Here is a 21,853-nt window from a genome sequence, read left to right as displayed (position 1 = left end):
CATCATCCGGCTGCCTACTAGGTAATGGTATCCGAAACTCCGTTCCAAGGTCAGAATATCTCCAATTTAGGTTGCAAATTCACTCCAATTGGAACTATTGGACCACCACCAGACACTGGCTAATTTTACCACTCGGCAATATGAAATGTTCTTGTTTGGCAAATGGCCGGGCTTTGTTTATAAACCAACCCTGTCATGTGATCCCAACCCTGTCAATGGCTTTTTGCCAAGTGGCATTGGGGGTGCACTCAGATCTCCACCCCCAGTAATGCCATCCAATGATTATTTGCACATTATCTACCGTCTGGTCCTATAGGTGAGTTGCACTGAGCCAGGAACCAATAGGAACATGCAATGAGATCCCTGCTTTGTGAGAGGCGTAATGTTACATTGTAACTATATCAGATAGATCTTTGATCTGACCAATGATCAATATTATCCTGATCACAAACCAATCAGCGAATAGTGATCTCTTTACCACCCTGCAGCACTCAATATCAGCCATTAGCTAGCTCTGTGCCGCTGGATATAAAACTTCATAGACATTCACCGCCTATCGCTCTTGCTGAATATCACAATTAATGTTAATTCAATTCTTTTGGTAATCTAGTAAAGATCGTTGTTTATTTTTATTTTGTATGGTGACGTCACTGGGATTAAAAATGAATAAATCCAAAATATATACCGGTAACTTGAAAGGGAAATCTTCCAATGGGAAAACTTGTTCTTGTGACTGCTGTCTAGGAGGAAACTTCCTTTAGATTTCCTCTCACTTCCTGTTGAGAGTACAGAACAGGAAATGAAGGAGAAATCTCTCCGATGAGACACAGATAGTTTAAATAAAAAAATTGGCAGCGGTTTTAACCGTTTCCTTCTGTACCAAAAAAAAAATGTCTTTAGCTAAATGTTAATCACATGTAGTGGTAACAAAAAACCAAAACACCGACAACTTTGGTCTAAACCTTCTACTCATTGGTGGGTGGGAAGCACCTGCCATACTTGCCCATTATGGCACAGACTTGCCCGTGCCCAGCTCCAGGACCTGTCATAGCCACATCTAAAAAAGTTGCTGGCTCCATGGCGGATTCCAAGAATGGATGATGTAACTCCTGGGAATGTGCAGATTGACAACTCCATTGGCCAAATCTGTGATTGGTTCCTATGGTTCCTATGACTTTTAGGAAGGACACCAGACCCAAGTGGCCATTTAATGGTTAAACATCAAAGCAATGGGCTCTATATGAGAATAATGCGGAGTGCGTTATATATCTGTCCCCCTGACAATCAATCTCCCCCAGTACGGGGTGGCAGCATCTGTGTGCAGATTTTATTATTTCAGGTGTCAGGTGACCCATCAAAAGGAAAAATGAAGAAAGGTGCTAGAGCCGGAGTCACCTGTTCACCTTGGATAATTGTTGCACCCCCTCCCCCAAGGGTTACAGAAGGGCGCCGCTCCTGGAAAGGTCAGGAGGTGGCAAAGCGATATCATTGTTTTCAGTACAGAATGAACCCGCTTTGAAGTTTGAGATATTTCCAGCCATCAAAGAGCTGATGAACTTCTTTCCATTGAACACGCTATGGGCTGAATCTGAGTACATGGGAAATGAATGTTGGATTAAAGGGGCCCTGTCACTGTCAGTATAGGAAAAGGTACAACTGTGAAAAGTTGAAGCACTGAACCTACCTTCCCTTGTATTGGAATGTTGCAATGCTTCTCCCCAGCTACTTACCTGTCCCCATTCCGTCATAGGTATGGCCATCTTCTCCCCTTCATTGTTTTAATATTTGGCTGGGTTGGAAATATGTATTTCTCATGCAGGTTCACGGGTGTTCAATCAGTCCCTGACACTGCAGCAGGGATGTGTTGGGTATCCCTGAAACCAATGCAAGGAAACAATCAGCCAGGAGATCTTTATTGCAGAAGAAATATGGCCTGCCCCCTGCAATAAAGCTCCTGATCACCAATCACCAGAACTTTAAAAATCCAGTGGCAAATGAAGGAATACCAGCTCCCCCTGTTGCAACACAATGGTTTCTTCCATCTCTTGCAGGATGTATGAGCCATTGGGACAAATCACTGCAAACAGAGGGGTAAACATGCATTGAGCCTATCCTTCTAGACCAGGGGTGGACAAAGTTTTATGGCCACAAGCCATTTATGGGGTGGCCGGGAGCACACTAGGCCGGACTCGCCCTAATGGCTCCGACCACCACCATGGAACTGAAGTGAAATTTACGTTCAGGGAGCTTTCCCTTTTTACCGCGGCGGTGAAAGTATCAATGCCAGCTGCGATAAATAGGGGAGCAACTGCAAGGGGGCGGCTCCCTCTCCGGTAGTTCCTAACGCCCCCTGGCCGATCCGCCAGCAACCCGCGGCTCCGCGGCATTAGGCCAGGCCGTCCAGGGGGCCTTAGACCGGAACGAACTACCGGCTAGGCCGTATCTAGCCTAAAGCCTGGAGTTTGCCGACCCCTGTCTTAGACAAATGCATGAAGTGGAGCAGCATTAGAGCAACCAGAACAAAGAGTTTATGCCTTTTTCTTTTTTATTAAATTTCAGTCAATCCAGTTTAAGGGTATATTATTATTATTAATATTATTAATAATGAACAGGATTTATATAGCGCCAACATATTATGCAGCGCTGTACTCTAAATAGGGGATGCAAATGACAGACAGATACAGACTGACATAGGAGGAGGAGAGGACCCTCGGTATACACAGCTTTGCCGAACTCCAGCAAAAACTAAAAAAGATCCAAAAGCCCAGTATAGATGAATTGGTAATGTATATTTTGTGGAGAAAATTCTTCCCCCATCCTTTGGGCCTGATTTCTTAAAGCTCTCCAAGGCTGGAGATGATACACTTACATCAGTGAAACTGGGTGATCCAGCAAACCTGGAATAAATTTCTTCAAATTCATTTGCTATTTGCTAGAAAATGCTTTGAATCCTGGACCAGATCCATTCCAGGTTTCCTGGATCACCCAGCTTCACTGATGAAAGTGTATCCTCTACAGCCTTGGAGAGCTTTAATAAATCAGGGCCTTTGTCTCTGGGACAGGAAGTAATCAAATCCTCCCCGACACTGACACGGGCACCTGTAAAAGTCACAAAGCTCATAACCTTTTCTTATTAATTTTTTGTGCCATTTGTGACCCCCCCATTGTTGAGAGGATCCCTTATATCTCATTGACTGAAAACAAAATATACTGAAAGCTGTAAAAGCCCAACACCCTCCCCAAATTCATACAAAGCTAAACAAAAAGATGCCGCACATCTAATACATTCCATACGGGTTTCCGTGCAACACTTTAACCAAGACGTGCATTTTTAGATGCAGCGTTCCTTTAAAAAGCACAATGACGATTTAATGGAAACAAGATAAAAAAAAGAGAAAGATAAAATAAAAAGCTCCGACTTGTCTGCAGCACATCCATCGTCTCCCTGAGATCATTCTACCAAACCGGTCCAAGACCACAAGTGCGTGTTGGGTTTCAGATGTTGTACGGGCCAGGAGGGGCAGACAAGGGAAGACCGAAACGCGGCCTGACACCCTATCGAAACTCAGGCGAGGGATTTGCGATTCTCTGTTTATCGAGTAGCCTTCGCTTTGTTGAGACTCCTCGCCGCGGCTCGGTGGGACTCGGATATGAAAATGACTTCATCTTTGGCTCGAAGAGCGCTGAGCGTGGAGGGCTGCCAGGGTTTTATCTGCGACGGATCCCCTCCTCCGCTTCATCCTGACCGTCTCGCTCCGGGCTACACGAACTGCCGATCATTGGATATAAACACGGGGCCCGACGGGGCCCAACGCAGCACCACTTCTAAATAAAAACATGCACCAGGCAATGTGCCATGATTAAAGGGGAATTAATCTTTTTTTTTTTTTTTTTTTTTTATGTGAAAAAAAAATGTTAAGTGAAAGTGTAACAATGCTGGCAGAATAAAATTCTGATTTTGTCACAAGAATTATCACTATTGAAAAAGCCATCGGTGAGCTCCAGGGAGATTGCTATTAGTCTGCTGCAGGGAGCAAGGGGCATTTCCTCAGTCTCCTCTCTCACAGTGATCAGGTTGCAATTGCATTTTAACTTTGTAGACAAGGCGAGGCTGCAGCAAGGGGCTGATTGGTGTCAGACATTTGTGGTCACCAAAGAACTATATAGGAATTACATGATTTGAGTCAAGAAGCAGATGGTGACCCAAGATGATGGTGAAATAATGATGGCTCCTTCCTTTTGGAAAGAAAAGGTTTAGGTACAATGAGTCAGGTGTGAGCTTTTGAAGCATGTGCAATGGACTGCTGAAGCTTTCAATTGGAAGCAGATCACATGACCCCTGTGCAGGCTTTGGCTTTGCTTCATTTCAGTGCAGCATAGAGCTTTGTTGCATTGAATTTGTTGCAGTAATTCATTCTCATTGCCCCATTTCAGCTGTGTGTGATCGTCAGGCATCAGACCCGATTTATTAAAGCTCCCCAAGGCTGGAGCAGATACACTTTCATTTGTGAAGCTTGGTGATCCAGCAAACCTGGAACTGATAACATTTGCCAACAAATAGCAAATGACTCTTAAGAAATCCATTCCAGGTTTGCTGGATCACCCAGATTCACTGATGAATGTGTATCCTCTCCAGCCTTGGAGAGCTTTAATAAATCAGGGCCATTGTCAGGAGTTCTTTGATCTCACTGTGAATTAATAAACACCTAGAAATGTGATCCCTGCTGATCCTATTATCTATGTATAACGCTTCCCAGTTCATGACCCCCGGACTGATCACAGAATGCACCAACATCCGGGATCCCCATCTACTTCCCAGACTGAGATGCCGGTGCCTGTATTATCGGACACAGATCAGCCCCTGCTGCACCTCTCTCCTTGTGACTGATACAAAGTTACAATGTTGGGGGAGGAGACTGAGGAAATGCTTCCTCCTGCCTGCAGCAGACTATTGACATCATCTCAGCCTAGGCAAAGACGTGATAGCTCCAGGACATATATATGATATTAAAATATAGGGCAATCGGGTAAATAACACACTGATTATGGGGTATTCACCCAGCATTTACCTGACACAAAGGTGATGTTACCATTGCCTAAAGCCCGCCTCCAGGGTTCCCCCTGAAGCTGTAACCCCTCCCACCAGCCCCCATCTGCCTATCGAAGCACAGAGCCCCATTTATGACATCACTGAGTCTATCCTATAATATGTATAGAAGACAGAAACGTTTCATTTTTATTATATTGATTTATAAGCTAAAACAGAACAAAAGAAACTTTCACTTTTAATCATTGGATTTGTTACAGAAATGAATTTCTCCTGGACAGAAAAGCTTTTGGCTTCAAACATTAAACGTTGCCAGGTATAAATCAAGTCTCAAAAGTTTTATCCCGACGCAGAAAAATTACGGCACACGTGAGAAGATTAACCAAGAACGGATTCTGCGCTGGAATTCCACCTTGAAAAAAGAATTGAAAGCCGAAGTTTTATAGGCGACGGCTTTGCCAAGAACTCCTCATAATTTAATAAGGCGAGGAGGGGTGAGGGGAAACGCGAGAGGTAAGCGGGTTTAATATGATGGCTGAACATCTGTTGTAACTGCCGCCATGGGCCCATCCTCCCACATCCTCCCACTGCGGGCCCATCCTCCCACCACCAGGCAATCCTCCCACCTCAGTCCCATCCTCCCGCCACGGTCGTATCCTCCCGCCGCCAGCCCATCCTCCCGCCACAGATCCATCCTCCCACCACAGGTCCATCCTCCTGCCACCGGCCCATCCTCCCACCACGGGCCCATCTTCCTAACGCCAGCCCATCCTCCCACCGCCGAACCATCCTCCCGCCATGGGCCCATCCTCCCGCCACAGGCTCATCCTCCCACCACCAGTCGATCCTCCCGCTGCCGGCTTATTCTTCAGCGGCCGGCCCATCCTCCCACCACGGGCCCCGGACTCCCACCACAGGCCCATCCTCCCGCCACCGGCCCATCCTCCCAATGCCGACCCATCATCCCGCTAAGGGCCTATCCTTCTGCCACCGGCCCATCCTCCCACCACCGGCCCATCCCCGTGAATATACATGGTGGGAGTGTTATGAAGGTCTGGACTATGAAGGATGATATCAGCCTGGGAAGAAAGAGTGTTCATTTTCAGACATGCCAAAAGTAGACAGAGACGTTAAAAATTTTCCACTGACTTGAGCCACCCAATCAGGAGCAAGGAAAATATTGTTGTTGTTTTTTTTTCCAATTTCCCTGCACATGATTCGGTATTCTTTGCAAAGTAAACTATGGCTACATTTACTAAGCAAAAAGAATTTTCCCTTGATAATTCTCCCTGCTCGGTAAACGGCCTAAATACCTTTAATAGATCACACCCATTGGGCGTGATTTATTAAAGCTCTCCAAGGATGGAGAGGATACACATTCATCAGTCAAGCTGGGTGATCCAGCAAACCAGGAATGGATCTGGTCCAGGATTCAAAACATTTGCTAACAAAAAACAAATTACTTTTAGTAAATCCATTCCAGGTTTTCTGGATCACTCAGCTTAACTGATGAAAGTGTATTCTCTCCAGCCTTGGAGAGCTTTAATAAATCAGGCTCATTGTATCAACTCTTTGGGGATGATTTATGAAGGTTAAGGCTGTTCACTTGCCAAGAAAAAGAACATTTGAATTTCCTTGCACATGATTGGATGGTTGCAGTCAGCATAGCTTCAGATTATATTCTAAGATAAGTGAAAGTTCATAATCCACTTCACAGGTAATAGATGTTGGTGCCAAAAGATGGGAGCTGGGTCTTAACCTGGGGATGTCATGTGACCAGCCTCTCCTACAGATAGGGCACTACAGGCACCACCCGTGACTTACATTTGATAAATGGCTTATAGTCTATATACAAACTGAAAACACAACTCATTCAGAACAGCCCGCCCTTACCTTGTGAGGGATCCCGTAGCTTTCCAAGTCAAAAAGTCTGGAAGGTCAAAAAAATGACCGGCTTTATCCCAGCATTCCTGCCGTAAGTTCTGCAAATAAAGAACATAACGTTCATTGCTGATCTTATTTAGAAAATGCTAGCTACCTGGTTTTATCTATTGCAATGCTTTGAGCTTATCCTAGAAACTTCTTATGGTGCTATAATAAAATATATTTAATTTTATAAATATTGCTTTATTCATATTTTGTATTTTCATATGCAGCCTGCAGGTGGAGCTCTTGACTCGTTTGCACATGTTTTATAGTGGATGTGATCTGATCTTAAAGCAGACTGAGGACCATATTTTTTACTTTATGTAAAAGGGTAGAAAACACTTTTTTATAAAGTAAAAAATGTGTTTTTTCTAAACATTTAGGAGGGAAGACTCTACTTCCGGCAGTAAAAACTGAATGGGAAGATAGCAGAATCCTGGCAATTTTTTATGTCACATAACCCACGGGACTATGGGCTGCTCCTTCTGTGCATGCCCAACCTTGGACTACAATAGTAGTCATATAGTGTCAGTTTGTAAGTACAGAATTACCAAAATTAATAGTTTTAGTAAACAAGTTCACTCCTAATTTGTTTTAAAAAAGAGAAAGAAGGGTCTCTAGTGCCGACGCATTTCACCTATTGGGCTTCTTCAGGGGTACTTATGGAGACCAGTAAATACGCTAAAAGATGAACAAAGTAAGTAATTGTAAGAAAGTATTCCTAAAGTATTTCCTTACAATTACTTACTTTGTTCATCATGTAGCGTATTTACTGGTCTCCATAAGTACCCCTGAAGTAGCCCAATAGGCGAAACGCGTCCTTTCTTTTCTTTAAAATAAATCAGGAGTAAATTTGTTTAGTGAAACCAAGATTTTTGGTCATTTTGTACGTACAAACTGACACTATAGGACACTATTGTTTCAGCAAAAAATATATATACCTAAATTTCACACAAACTGTTTGTTGTATCAGACTGATTTATGAATATTATTTTATACTTGAAACTTTATTACAACTTTATTACAATTTTGGTTACATTGGTACACACATATCTATTAACCCTCGATAAACCCTTCTATTTACTTTCTCTTCTTATATATATAAATATAACATTGTATATTGAACTATAAAACAACACATATAAAATATCTTTGTATCACTGTAGCCTTTTTCAGATAGATGTTTCTTATTATTAATACATAGTATTTATATAGCGCCATCAAATTACGCAGCGTTGTACAAAGACCATAGTCGTGTCACTATCTGTCCCTCAAAGGAGCTCACAATCTAATGTCCCTACCATAGTCATATGTCATTATTACAGTCTAAGGTCAATTTTGAGGGAAGCCAAGTAACCTAACTGCATGTTTTTGGGATGTGGAAGGTAGCCGGAGTACCTAGAGTAAACGCACACAAAGACAGGGAGAACCTGCAAACTCCATGCAGATATTGTCCTAGCCGAGATTCAAAACTTGGACCCAGCGCTGCAAAGGTTGGAGTGCTAACCACTGAGCCACCATGCCATTGCTAATAAAGCGGCCATACTGTATATACTGCAGCATAAGACATTCCCAAGGAGTTGCCTGTTTTAGAAGCATCCAGCATACTAAAACCATCACAAAAGAAGCAAATTACATTTAAAGACTGGAGATAAGGGGAAACAAGCGTTCGGTGTTCATATTATTCTGGCAGAGCTGTGGGAAGCACAATGAAGGAGCTGACCATTTATCTACTGTGTCTCGCGCGGAGGAGCGCCTGACAGCTTTCCATATTTTTACAGTGATGGAAAGAGTGTCAGGTATTTAAATCTTAATATACGAGTTCACATTAGTGGGATGGGAGATAGAAGGATATTATCGCAGGGCTGCAGAACGCTCTGGACTTTTTCTTTGTCTGTCATTGGCAGAGGAGGAAAGATGGAGAATGGACTTTGCCGACTTCTATAGATAATGAGACACCTAAAATATTCAGGCCTGGTAACATTAATATGAAGGGTCGCCCTCCTCTATTATCCGGCCAATGAAAGATCATGGAGGAGACATTGAATAGATAGGGCCACCGCTTCTGTATTGCCAATCATTCATTGTGCTGCAAGATGCCAAAAAGTTGCACCAGATTTGATAGCAGAGGCTTTTTATTGGCCAATGGCATGTTCTTGTGTAAACTTTTAGGAACGCTTAGTTCTCGTTTTATAGACGAGGTATCAAACAAACAAATCAAAAATAAAAAGCCGTATTGTAATAAAAACGCAAGTATGCTGAACATCAAAGGACAAATAGGGCTAATTAATTAGGCTTGGTCTCTTTGCATCATCAAATGGTATTCTTTGATGTCCATTGTGTATATTGAGCAATAGTGATAAGCAAATCTTGGCATTTCTATTCCACAGATCAGATCTACTTTACATTGGCTGGATATTCCAAATCTAAAAGTGTCCAGTGGAATCATTACTAGATTACTGAGAAGGGTTGAGCTTTTTATTCATGGAAATGTGGGTATAAAACTAACCTTCAAACTAAAATCTAAAATAAGTATTTAGTAATGGGTCAAAGTGGGAAAGTCACCAAAGGGCCATGTCTACTAAGCAGCACTAATATAACTTTGTGTAATAATTAAGTGCAATCTTTTTTTCCCATGTTGGGTAACAAGCTGAAAAATCATGAAAGGCAAAGTAAACTTTATCATCTGAAGAACTGCTTGGGTTCACCGAATCAGCATTAAGAGAACTGATGTGGCTCAAAATACCTGCTTTCAACTTAAACTCTAACCTTCAATCAAAATTCTACTCCCAATCCTCCACCTAAATTTTAACCCTAAACTTCAATCTGCATCCAAACACAGTTTAAATTGAACTTTTCAAACTATTTCTCAAGAAAAAATCTCACCCAACCCTCAATCTAATTTCCAACTACTTTGACTTTTTGACCCAAACCCTAAATGTAAAAATCTGACCCTAATTACCAATGTAAAATTTATCCTAAATGTATACTCTAGCCAAGATATCTCAACCAGGCTTCCATGGAATCCCCAGGGTTCCTCCGGAGGTTGCTGGGGGTTTCTTGAGCAATGAGCATTTTGCACCTCTCAGGTCAGTATAAGTGACACCAATTAAATTTTTGGCTATCTGTAAGGGTGACATTCTTCCCAATGGCCAGCAATGTAAGAGGAATTCTTCCCACTGACCACCACACTAATATACTGTGAGCTGGGGATATATTAGTTATATAAGGGGTTCCCTGAAGACCTAAAAGTCATTTCAAGGGTTCCTCTATGGTAAAAAGGTTGAGAGAGACTGATTTACCTAATAGCCAAACCCCAGCCTATGCAGCCTTTCTTTAATTTTACAATGAGTTTCATCCTAATACCAGTACACAATACCAAATTAAATATTGTCACCAATATCCAAACTAACCTTATGCTAAACTCTAACCGTAACCCTTATCCTAAACTCTAACCATTAACCAAACCCCAGCCTATAAACCCTATACTTACCTTTAGGGTGACTTTTGACCCAATACCAATATAAATTCAATGCCAAAATAAATATATAAAATATTACATTATATAAAAAATATACAATATATAATATAATACAATATGTAAAAAATATACAATATATAATAAATATACAATATATAATATAATACAATATATAATATACAATATATAATACAATATATAATAAATATACAATAGATAATATAATACAATATATAATAAATATACAATATATAATAAATATACAATATATGACAAATATACAATATATAATACAATAAATCTACAAACAGATGGCACTGAAACACCCGGGAGGAATAGATCTGATATGTATTAAGCTGTCAGCAATAATTTTGCAACCCCTTTGCCAATGAAGTGAATTCTAATTGGTTGCAAAGGGTCACGGCACCCGGCACATTATTTCGATTCGCTCTGTGATACAGAATGTGACTGTTTGTATAATTATTACCAAAATACGATGACTTGGTTCAATAGATTTTCTTTTCCGCTGTCTAATATGAAAGATGCAGCATTAAAATGTATTAGATCACCATCTGAATCATCCATTCTCCAATGTCCTCAGTGGGGTTTCCTATTTTTAGCCAACGTTTTGAAGTGGGGAGAATAAAAAAATGACAATTATAACTCAAACTTTCTCCATAAGTCAGATTCTTCCCAGCCACCAATAACACACAGACATTATCTGGCAATGCATAATATATGTCTTCTTCTCACTACGCGTTTCGGGTAATAAATCTGCGGAATGTTCAGACAAAACGCCGGGAGAAGCTGATTTACTCCAGCTAAGTAATGGAGAGAGCAAATGGACTTAAACAATTGATATCCACCTTTCAAGAGAACATACAGTCTTCAGGCAATGTTAATTATACTCCATTAACATGAAACTGTCAAATGTGTCTTGATATTGTTATTACTGGTGACCTTAGTCTGTCTGCATTTTACTGCCACGCATTTCACAGAGTTTATACAAGAAGGAAAAGAAGAAAAAAAAAATGGAACGGTTTAACTCACATCTGTCCTCGTCCAAATGTGTCTGCACGCAATAAGAAAAACATTTAGTGCATCTCCGCAATACATGCACCCCCCCCCCCCCCCCAAATACCTTGTGATCTTCCCGAAATCCAGTGACCTTCTAACTTTCTGATCGAGCTGACAACACAGATTTATTATTATTTATTTATTATAGACTATCGTGGGAGAACCTGGGAGATACAGCAAACCTGGAATTTTTAAAAATCATTTGCTAATTTTGGTATACTGTATTTATATAGCGCCAACATATTACGCAGAGATGTACATTAAATAGGAGTTGCAAATGGCAGAGTAGAAACAATGAGAAAGGAAGGTGGAAAGGACCCTGCCCAGAAGAGCTTACAATCTAACAATTTGGTATTAGTTGGTAAATGTTTTCAGCCCTGGATCAGATCCTTTCCAGGTTTGCTGGATCACTCAGGTTCCCAAATGATAGTCTATCTTCTCCAGTATTGGGGAGCTTTAATAAATCAGGCCCGATGTGTCTGCTAGTACTGCTTCCAACTACTACCAGTCGATGGGATAATTGCCGTTGCATAATACCAGTGGGGCAACTAATGGTAATAGCAGATGGTGCTCCTACTGGTTGAATGGGGCACTACAGGCTCTGACAAACGATTGGGATGTTCCCTACTTTTAACTATAGCAATGGGTTCACATCAGCCTTGATGAAACCCTTTAAACACATATTTTGACATTATGGGCCTGATTTATTTAAGCTCTCCAAAACTGCAGACCAACATGGGAGAACCTGGGTGATCCAGCAAACCCGGAATGGATTTCTTAAAAATAATTTTCCATTATTTGACAAATGTTTTCAATCCTGGACCAGATCTATTCCAGGTTTGCTGGATCACCTAGGTTTATGATAGTTTATCTTCTCCAGTCTTAGAGGGCTTTAATAAATCAGGTTTATGGTGACATAACCACGGATTCTGCAAAATGTTGCAAAAGATGTCGACTCTATAGTTTCACAAAAAATGAAAAAAAAAAAAGTTGTCAGGACAAGAAGTGAGCAAACATTTCTCCAGCAGAGACTCGGACAGCTATAAAAACCCAACAGACATCCCAATGCTTCACCAATATGTTCACATCTAAAATAAAAAGTTAACATTGGAATTCCACATTAAAAAAATGAACAAATCAAAAAGACAAAAAAGGAAAATATGAAAATGTGAAACAAGAAGAGGATAAAAGTGAAAAAAGAGGAAGGAACTTTATGTGCCGTTTTGATTTTTTCCTCATTTGTGTCCCGTATTTATGTTTTTTGGGTCACACCCATCCATTGCTTTCACAACATTCTGTCTGGCTCCAAAATCCCCTATAATCTCCTCCGCACTGTTTATGTTGGTTGGGTTCTCTGCAGAGTTTGCAAACAATTAACCCCAACGCAGGCGCAGGGAAGAGTCAGAGCATCAAACTACAAACATTTGGAGGTTTCCCCGCATGCTACATTGTATCAACCATGATTTTCCTCAAAAGGTAAAAGGTGGCTCAGTGGTTAGCACTCTGGCTTTTGCAGTGCTAAGTCCCAGGTTCAAATCTCAGACCCGGACACTATCTGCATGGAGTTTGCAGATTCTCCCTGTGTTTGTGTGGGTTTCCCCCGGGTACTCCGGTTTCCTCCTACATTCCAAAAACATGCAGTTAGGTTAATTGGCTTCCTCCCAAATTGACCTTAGACTGTGATAATGACATATGACTATGGTAGGGACATTGGATTGTGAGCCCTTCTGAGGCACCCCGCTGCATTTTCCTCTCTTCACTTCCATTGCAGTCCTTCATCATGGACTAGCCAGGACAGATCCACGAATGAAGTCGAACATCCGCTGCATAGCAGAACGGCGCTGTAATTACAGGACTCTTCATTCATCCTTCAATTCTTTGTTGTTGGAGTTGATCACGAAAGATCATTTCCAATGACAAAAATCCAAAGTGTGTACATAGACTAATCCTTGCCATTTGGTGGTCCACCATGCTGCTACTACTGATTGGTTCTGCTGTACAGCTGCTGAATGGGGGAAGAAGATCCTAGCCTAACTTGAGTAGAGCTGAAAGTCGGACACAAGTTAAGGACCCGTTACCAGTGTAACAAGAACCCCTATATCATAGACAAATCCCTTTTCATAGTTTGACCGAAATACCAGGACAATATATCCATTGCCAGGACTGATTTATGAAACTCACCTCCTTTAACCAGAGTAGTTTGGGTGGTTGCATCTCTACGGACATCACTCCGCCAACATAGCGCAGGACAGCATGGTTCGTCTTGTTGATGCGGTCAACTTGATTTCCACCTCGGTGATCCATCCACATGATCACATTTCTGTTGTGGTCACCTGAGAATTAAGCAGAATCTGAAGTTATTTGCAGATCTGGGAGCAGAAGGGATTTGTCTATGTTTATTGGCAAAGAGGACCTATCTAGCATTTTATGGTATTGAGCATCGTACACAGATCAGTCCAGAACAATCACCTAGTCTGAGATTATTATTATTAAAAAGAATTTATATAGCACTAACATATTACGCAGCGCTGTACAATAAATAGGGGTTGCAAATGACAGACAGGTACAGACAGTGACACAGGAGGAAAGGACCCTGACCAGAAGAGCTTACAATCTAGAAGATCTCCATGGATCTTCCTTTTCCATAGTTAGTTTCATCCTGTTATCTGATCTAGAGCAGTGAAGAGATAAGCTAAACATTGGGATATACTTCAGCCCGGCCAAAAGTGATTTCTAATGGCTATGCTAGCAAATAATTCTTAGATTTAGATTTGGTCACTTTGTCCAGCCCTATATATAATCCTGGGGCCTCGTCCAAATTCAAACCATAATAACTGTCCTCCAAGAGTAATTCCAATGTCCAAATGTTTGTCATCTGTTACTTTTTGCCTAAGTGCAGCTCAGGTCTCTCTAGTGCACACCTGTCCTAATCCTGGAAGCTTAGGTAGACTGCTTGACAACTAGCCAGTGCCCGATCAGCAGGTAAGACTCATGTCATGTTCGGGATTCAGATCTCTCCTGCCCAGGATTATTTCTGGTTCAGACCCTCAAACTCTACGACACAGAAACGTATACCTCACTACCACTGTCAAAGGTAAGTAGGACTGCTTTAGTCTAAGAATCTAGAAGAAAAGGAAGCAAAGGCTCCTATTACTTTTTTCCTGCTTTTTTGGTGGACTTTCTGGTCTTGTGGAGTGAAGGTGGAAGTTTTTATATTTGATGAAACCGACTCTGAACCCTTTGTAAAGTAAAACTAAATGGAAACAATTGCAAGCATGAAGGTTTATATTGCAGAAGGAACTGGTGATGATCTCCCTGCAATAAAAAGATACTTACCTGCCTGTTGAAGATGCTTTTTGCAACAGTGGTGGGTATCCAGGCTTTACCCATTCTCCTGTGCCCAGGTAGGAGTTATGTCATTGGCCTGGCCAATCAAGACGGCCAAAGATCCAGAGCCAGGAAGATGACCAGGTGAAGATCCGCTTGCAATGGACCTACAATGACCTACTATTGACTTCCTCACTCATAACCTCGTCACACGCACGGCTCCAAGACTTCTCTAGAGCTGCCCCAACTCTCTGGAATGGTCTTCCTCGTCCTATTCGGCTTGTTCCTACTTTCTGCTCATTTAAAAGAGCGCTCATGACCCATTTATTCAAACTTCCTTACCCATCTTCTTCTGTCTTTTGAAACCATCACTACTTCCCACCCCTACATATCCCCCTCCTATTGTGTGTAAATTCCCCCACCTACTAGATTGTAAGCTCTTCGGGGCAGGGTCCTCTCCTCCTGTATCACTGTCTGTTAGTCTGTCATTTGCAACCCCTATTTAAAGTACAGTGCTGCGCAATATGTTGGCGCTATATAAATCTTGTTTATTATTATTAATAATATTAATAATAATAATAATATTAATAATGGAGCGAAGATGGGTTAAAAAAAAAGTTAAAAGTTTATTTATTTGTGGAATTAGACAACCTCTGTCCCTTCTGCACTAAAAGACCTTGCAGCTTGCATTTTTTTTTATTATAATTAGATCCACGTCTCTTCTTTCCTGTGTGGTGCGCTGCTTGGCCTGTACATGATAATGCCTACAACCTACGCAGTGGCGAAGAGAATCAGGTTATGTTAGGGTAACTTTAGACTTTATAAAGACGTCTCAATGGTCTCAGTGACCCCAATCAGCCTCAAGCTGCCGTTACCACCGGAGCCATTTTTCATTTTGATGGATGGAGGCTTTCAGTGAGTGTAGATAAAGACATGACATAAAGTCATTCCTCAAAGCTTTTCATCGCCTTCACACAAAGGCCGCAGTCACAACAGGTACATTCTGCAGACGGCACAGATATCCCCCAGGGTGGGGAGGTTTTGGGAGGCTCTGGGGGTCGAGGATTATCACAGCAACAAAGTCATGAATGTTTCAGTTGTTACAAAAAGACGGATTTCATTTCTGTGCCATTTCCAGGGTGCCCATCGGCTCAGCACTTTCTGGTCACAGTTCTCTGCAAGTCGAAGAATTAAAATAAGAATTTTCCAAACTTAGCATAGTTTCCATTCTCCAACATGAAGTTGCTTCTCAACCGCATGAAAAACAAATTAGAAAGGGGAAGTCTGCCATGCTCGGCCTATATTACCTCTCCAAAAAATTCAGAGCTGCTGACAAGACCAAAATACTGTACATATGTGGTGTCAGAAAGAGTGATTCAGGGCTTCAGGCTGATAAAAAAGGCGCAAATAATGCAAATCTGTAATTATTTGTTACACCAGTAAAGCAATTCACACAGTTACATCACAAAATCATATGTACATATACAATACATAACAATATAATACAACATATAAAAATATAATACAACACATGATTTATATAGCGCCAACATATTTCGCAGCGCTGTACATTAAATAGGGGTTACAAATGATAGAGATACAGACACAGGAGGAGAGGACCCTGCCCCGAAGAGCTTACAATCTAGGAGGTGCGGGAAGTATCACACAATAGGAGGGGGATATGGAATGGTGGGAAGTAGTGAGGGTTTAGGTGACAGAAGAAGACGGGTAGGTGAGGTTGAAGCGTTGGGTTTTGAGTTCTCCTTTAAATGAGCAGAAAGTAGGAGCAAGACGAATAGGACAAGGAGAACATTCCAGAGAGTCGGGGCAGCTCTATAAAAGTCTTGGAGCCTTGCATGTGATGAGGTTATGAGTGAGGAAGTCATTAGTAGGTCATTGGAGGAGTGGAGAGAGTGGCTAGGGGGGTATTTATATATCAGGTCAGAAAGGTAAGTGGGACAAGAACTAAGGAGGGATTTGAAGGCAAAGCACAGGAGCTTGAATTTGACTCTCTGAAGGTGAAATGGAAGCCAATGAAGAGAATTACAAAGAGAGGTAAAGGAAAAGGAGCGGTGGGAAGGCTGTGTATGGGGTAGGTAGGTAGGAAGGCTGTGTATGGGGTAGGTAGGGAAGGCTGTGTATGGGGTAGGTAGGTGGGAAGGATGTGCATGGGGTAGGTAGGTGGGAAGGATGGATGAGTCTGGCTGCAGCATTCATAATAGATTGTAGAGAAGTCAGGTTAGTGGAATACCAGAGAGGAGGAGGTTACAGTAGTCCAGACGGGAGATGTACAAGGAGTTTGGTGGTCTCAGGGGACAGGTAGGGGCAGATTTTGGAGATGTTGCACTGGTGAAAGTGACAGGACCTGGAAATGTTCTGTATATGGGGGGTAAATGAGAGGGCAGAATCAAAGGGGGCCCCAACACAAAGTGCCTGAGGGAAGGGATGAATAACAGTGTTGTTAACAGTTAGGAATATGTCAGGGGAAGATTTGCAATGTGAGGGGGGGAAGATGAAGAATTTGGTTTTATTCAGGATGAGTTTCAGGAATCTGTCAGCCATCCAGCAAGAAGCCTTATCCAGGACTGAGGGAGACAAGTCAGGGGCGTACAGATAGATTTACTATATAATACATAACAATATAATACATTACCTACAATAAATGCAAATAAATAAAAAAATGGATCCTCAGTGGACCGTACCTTCAACATTTACCGCCAGTGGCTGAAATCTTTTATCCAGAACCACAAGGGAGCACGTTGCATCAAACCCAAGCCCGCGAATCTGACTGGATCCTACCGACTTCACGACTTTCTGCAAAACAGAAACAGAAATATCCAAATTTAAAAAAACGAAATCTGTTTTCTGTTCACCTTTATATCTAACAGGTTCAGACAATAAAATTATTGCAGGTAATGCGTTGTACAGAACTGGTCACATGACTAACGGGCAGGGATGGCAGAGGTGGGTCTGCATTTGCAAAATTGGACCACAAGCAGGCTTTTTGTTGCAGAAGAGACATAGGGGACTAGTGAATTTTTTTCACATGGCAATTTCCAAACTTTCACCCACCCACATATTTCCAACAGGATTGTTTCTGGGAATAAGTGGCATCACCTTATGTTTAAGGCACTGTGGTGGTTGGGGTGGCAAATGGTGTGATGGGGTGGCAAATTGATGTGAGGAAAGTCCTGGCATATCCCCAATAAGTCCTACTGCACATCACTGTAATCGGGTGGCAAAATTCTGCCTCCCTAACTCTGCCCACCACCTCTTCTCCCCTGCTGCTGGTTTACTAGCATGGAATAGAAGCCATTGGAAACAAGCTCCATTCACCTAAAAAACTGAAGATGGGAACAAATTCCAGCATTCTCCACTCACTACAAATATGGGGAGGGGGGTTCTTGGTGCACATGTATGCACAGGAGTCTCGATGCATACACGTGCATGGGAGTTAAGTCCTCCTGGCCTGAAGATGGAAGTAGACTTGGAAGAAGATGACGGTGCGGGCACAAAGTCGGGAGTTTGCAATGTCTGCTAAATCATGCAACCAATAACGTTGCGGAGATCGCCAATGGCAGCCAAAGTCTTTGCCTAAATTTCAACACATCCAAAAAGAAATTCACATCACTATTCCAACCCTGAGTATACTGCCAAGTGTTGTGCTTGATATGGTGAGCTTGTTAAAGTTATAGCCCTGAATAGATTATGACCCCACATTATCAGGCCTGGGCCTCTGTATGTTGTTTTATCCAGCAGAGTTCATTAATGATTGAGTACAATGATCAATATCATGAACACAAAGACACTTCCCCCACCCCCACCACAGACTCCATGAATTATTTATCAGCTGAAAGCAGACCTTTGCTCTTTTTTCTTACTGATCCCCATTAAGCCTATCCAAGCTGTGAAATCAATCGGTGAACTGGTAATGGCAGCTAGAAAACAAAGTGTGCTTAAAGTCAATTTGTCACTTAATGGGGCAATTCAAAGTGAGCATATGATGAAAAATACATAAGCAGATGTAATATATAGTAAAAACCGCATGTTGAAAGGATCGGTAGATCCAGAGATATGGGAAGATGATGTTATAGATGAACCTCAACTTTTGCTGTAGCGGTTGTAGCTGCCTGCAGAGTTCAATAGCTCATGTGACATTTACACAAATTGATGACTGATCAATCAGACAAATGGAGCCTCAAAGCAGATGCTACTGTGCGGTGCCATTTTTTTTTTTTTTTTTTGCTAGCCCACAGTGCTTTGAGTATCACTGGTCAAAAAAGGTAACAAAGGATTATAATAATATGTGATGTTATTTCCTTACTATACATGGTGCTTCGGTAAACTGGGCTTTACGTGGACTTTAAAACATTGACAGTTTGCATTGCATTGTCTTGCTTGCTAATTCCCAAATGCTGGAGTTTTTTAAAGCAACTGACATCTAACTCCTGGACAATTCAGGTGCATGTGATACAATGGGCCTGATTTATTAAAGCTCCCCAAGACTGGAAAAGATAAATCATAGGAGAATATGGGTGATCCAACAAACCTGGAATAAATTTATTAAAAGTCAATTGCTATTTGTTAGCAAATGTTTTTTAATCCTGGACCAGATCCATTCCAAGTTTGTTGGATTACCCAGGTTTATTGATGAAAGTGTACTTATTAAAGAGAGCTTTAATAAATCTCGCCCTATGTGTTCTGAACTCAGTATGGGAAGGAGGTCACAGAATCATATGACAAGAGTTTGCAGTATCACCCAGAAATGAGAAGCCTGATAAGTCTATCAGCAATGGACGTTATAAAATTTAAAGTGATGGTAAAACAGAGATTTTCTACATTTTTACTGCATAACGTCAGCCCTCAATGCACTCGAAGTTCCCGTGTGATGTGCGGCAAATAGCGACGTGAACGCAACCATTTAGAGCATCTGCAAGAAAACAATTAGGTTAATGAGCCCAATTACCTCGTTAAGCTGTTTGGAAATATGTTTCAGCCATTGACAAGGCCCCTCCATTGTTCCCGGCCTCAGATCTGAACTTTGCCAAGTTCAAAGAAATTCTGTCCCTCAGACCCCAAATGTTCTCAGGGGAAAAGGGAAATTAATGAGGTCAAAGGGAGAGAGGAGGTCAAACTTTAACACTAAAAATAAAGATCGGTATGGACGCAGCGGTGGAATTTGTGGCACCTACAGAAGGGAAAAGAGATTTAGGCTTTTTTCAGGAAAAGTGTAGATGCATTGGGGCATTAAAGTTCTCCAAGGCTGGAGGGGATACACTTTCATCAGTGTAGCTGGGTGATCCAGCAAACCTGGAAAGGTAATTTCCTTTTCGTTAGCAAATATTTTCAATCCTGGACCGGATCCATTCCAGGTTTGCTGGATCACCCAGCTACACTGATTAAAGTGTATCCTCTCCAGCCTTGGAGAGCTTTAATAAATCAGGCCCATAGATTCTGGTGGAGGTGATGAGATTTGTACATAGGAGACAATTCAAGTGATATGCCGCTGGACCTAATAGAGCCGGGACTTTCCTGACATTGGTACCCCAAGCAGCACAGTGCCTTAAACATTTGCTGGTGTCAGTTATGTCTAGAAACAGTTCTGATCATTGGAATCGCCCTGAAATTGCTATGAAGACGTCAGCAAAATAATTGCAAAGTAGAAATGTTCTTTTTTAAAGCTAATAAGCATCTAATGTCAAAAGAAAAAAAAGGGAGCTGGGCTTTGCTTTGGGGGAAATGTGCCAATTATCATTAATAATATTGCACAGTATTTATATAGCGCCAACATATTACACAGTGCTGTAAAAAGTCCATAGTCATGTTACTAACTGTCCCTCAAAGGAGCTCACAATCTAATGTCCCTACCATAGTCATATGCCATTATTACAATTACAGTCAATTAACCTAATTGCATGTTTTTGGAATGTGGGAGGAAACCCCCAGAGGAAACCCACACAAACACGGGGAGAACCTACAAACTCCATGCAGATAGTGCCCTAGATGATATTAATAAACCTGGGACCCAGGGATGCAAAGGCCAGAGTGCTAACCACTGAGCCACCATGCTGCCCCACTGAGCCAGAAAAGGAGGGCAGGAAAGGTGAGTCATCTTCTTGCACCACACCTGGCTGGAGGAAGTAACACGAACTTCATCTAAAACCAGGCATTAGCACATAGAGAGATTTTTCCGAAATGGGACGTTCAGCCCCCAATCGGACTTTGCACCTTCCACTAATGCCTAACTTCAGCTCATTTTAATAATTTTAGACTAAGGACAGTGAATGTCTGTGAACTTTGTCAATTCTGACTTAGAAGTATAGGTAATGCCAAAACTATATATATATATATATTTATATATAATGTATGTGTGTGTGATATATATATATATATATATATATATATAGAATTAGTACCCCTTTCAGGTTTTTGCTACAGTTTTGTTCTGCATTGATTCACCGTTTCTGATTTGTTCATCATGGGCAGGGAACGTATTCACTGTATTTGTTGGATGAGGTATAAGAATTCTCAGTTATCAAGGACTAGATAAGTAAGGAAAGGATGAGCGAGAAACTCAAGAGAAGGGTGGTGCAGGGGTGACCCTGCTTTCATTAAAAATCATTAAGAATAAATCTAGGGATCCCCGCTAAGAGATGGTATTGAGTATTGTTGAGTGATATACCTTTCCTCACAATTATCATTCCTTGGTGATTGATGAGGGTGTTTGTGATATATCCTTTTGTCCTCTAGAGTAAGTTATCATTGCTTTATTCTTTGTATATAATCATGGAAAAAGAAAAACATTGAAAAATTGTAGAAAATCCCTCTAATCTGTTCTTTTGATGAAGCCTAAGCCTGAAAAGCATCGATAACGAGAATAATTTATAAATGTATACAAAATAATGGAGTTTATATAACTTGTATACATTATTATTAGGATTAGTTGGTCTGTGTAAAGTAGAATGATGTTATGATGTGATTTTTAATATCTATTT

The 21,853-nt window shown here is 41.4% G+C and overlaps 1 protein-coding gene across 9 annotated transcripts in view; it reads right to left on the bottom strand.

The window, feature by feature from the left end:
* FGGY (FGGY carbohydrate kinase domain containing) overlaps positions 1–21,853 on the bottom strand; it is a 144,319-nt gene that overhangs the window by 81,533 nt on the left and 40,933 nt on the right. For 8 of the 9 annotated variants that reach the window (XM_072419365.1, XM_072419370.1, XM_072419363.1 and 5 more), the window contains 3 exons: positions 17,561–17,672; positions 13,713–13,864; positions 6,941–7,029 (listed from right to left, as the gene is read on the bottom strand). In XM_072419365.1, the coding sequence (XP_072275466.1) occupies positions 6,941–7,029; positions 13,713–13,864; positions 17,561–17,672 (353 nt within the window). Of the gene's footprint in view, positions 1–685; positions 777–3,419; positions 3,838–6,940; positions 7,030–13,712; positions 13,865–17,560; positions 17,673–21,853 lie in introns of those variants that run through there. The other variant, XM_072419371.1, reaches the window with a different exon arrangement.

The sequence above is a fragment of the Pyxicephalus adspersus genome, chromosome 8 (genome assembly GCF_032062135.1).
Source record: "Pyxicephalus adspersus chromosome 8, UCB_Pads_2.0, whole genome shotgun sequence".
Lineage (NCBI taxonomy): Eukaryota > Metazoa > Chordata > Amphibia > Anura > Pyxicephalidae > Pyxicephalus > Pyxicephalus adspersus.
Note: the sequence above shows the minus strand (reverse complement) of the source record. Positions and strands in the feature narration are given on the sequence as shown.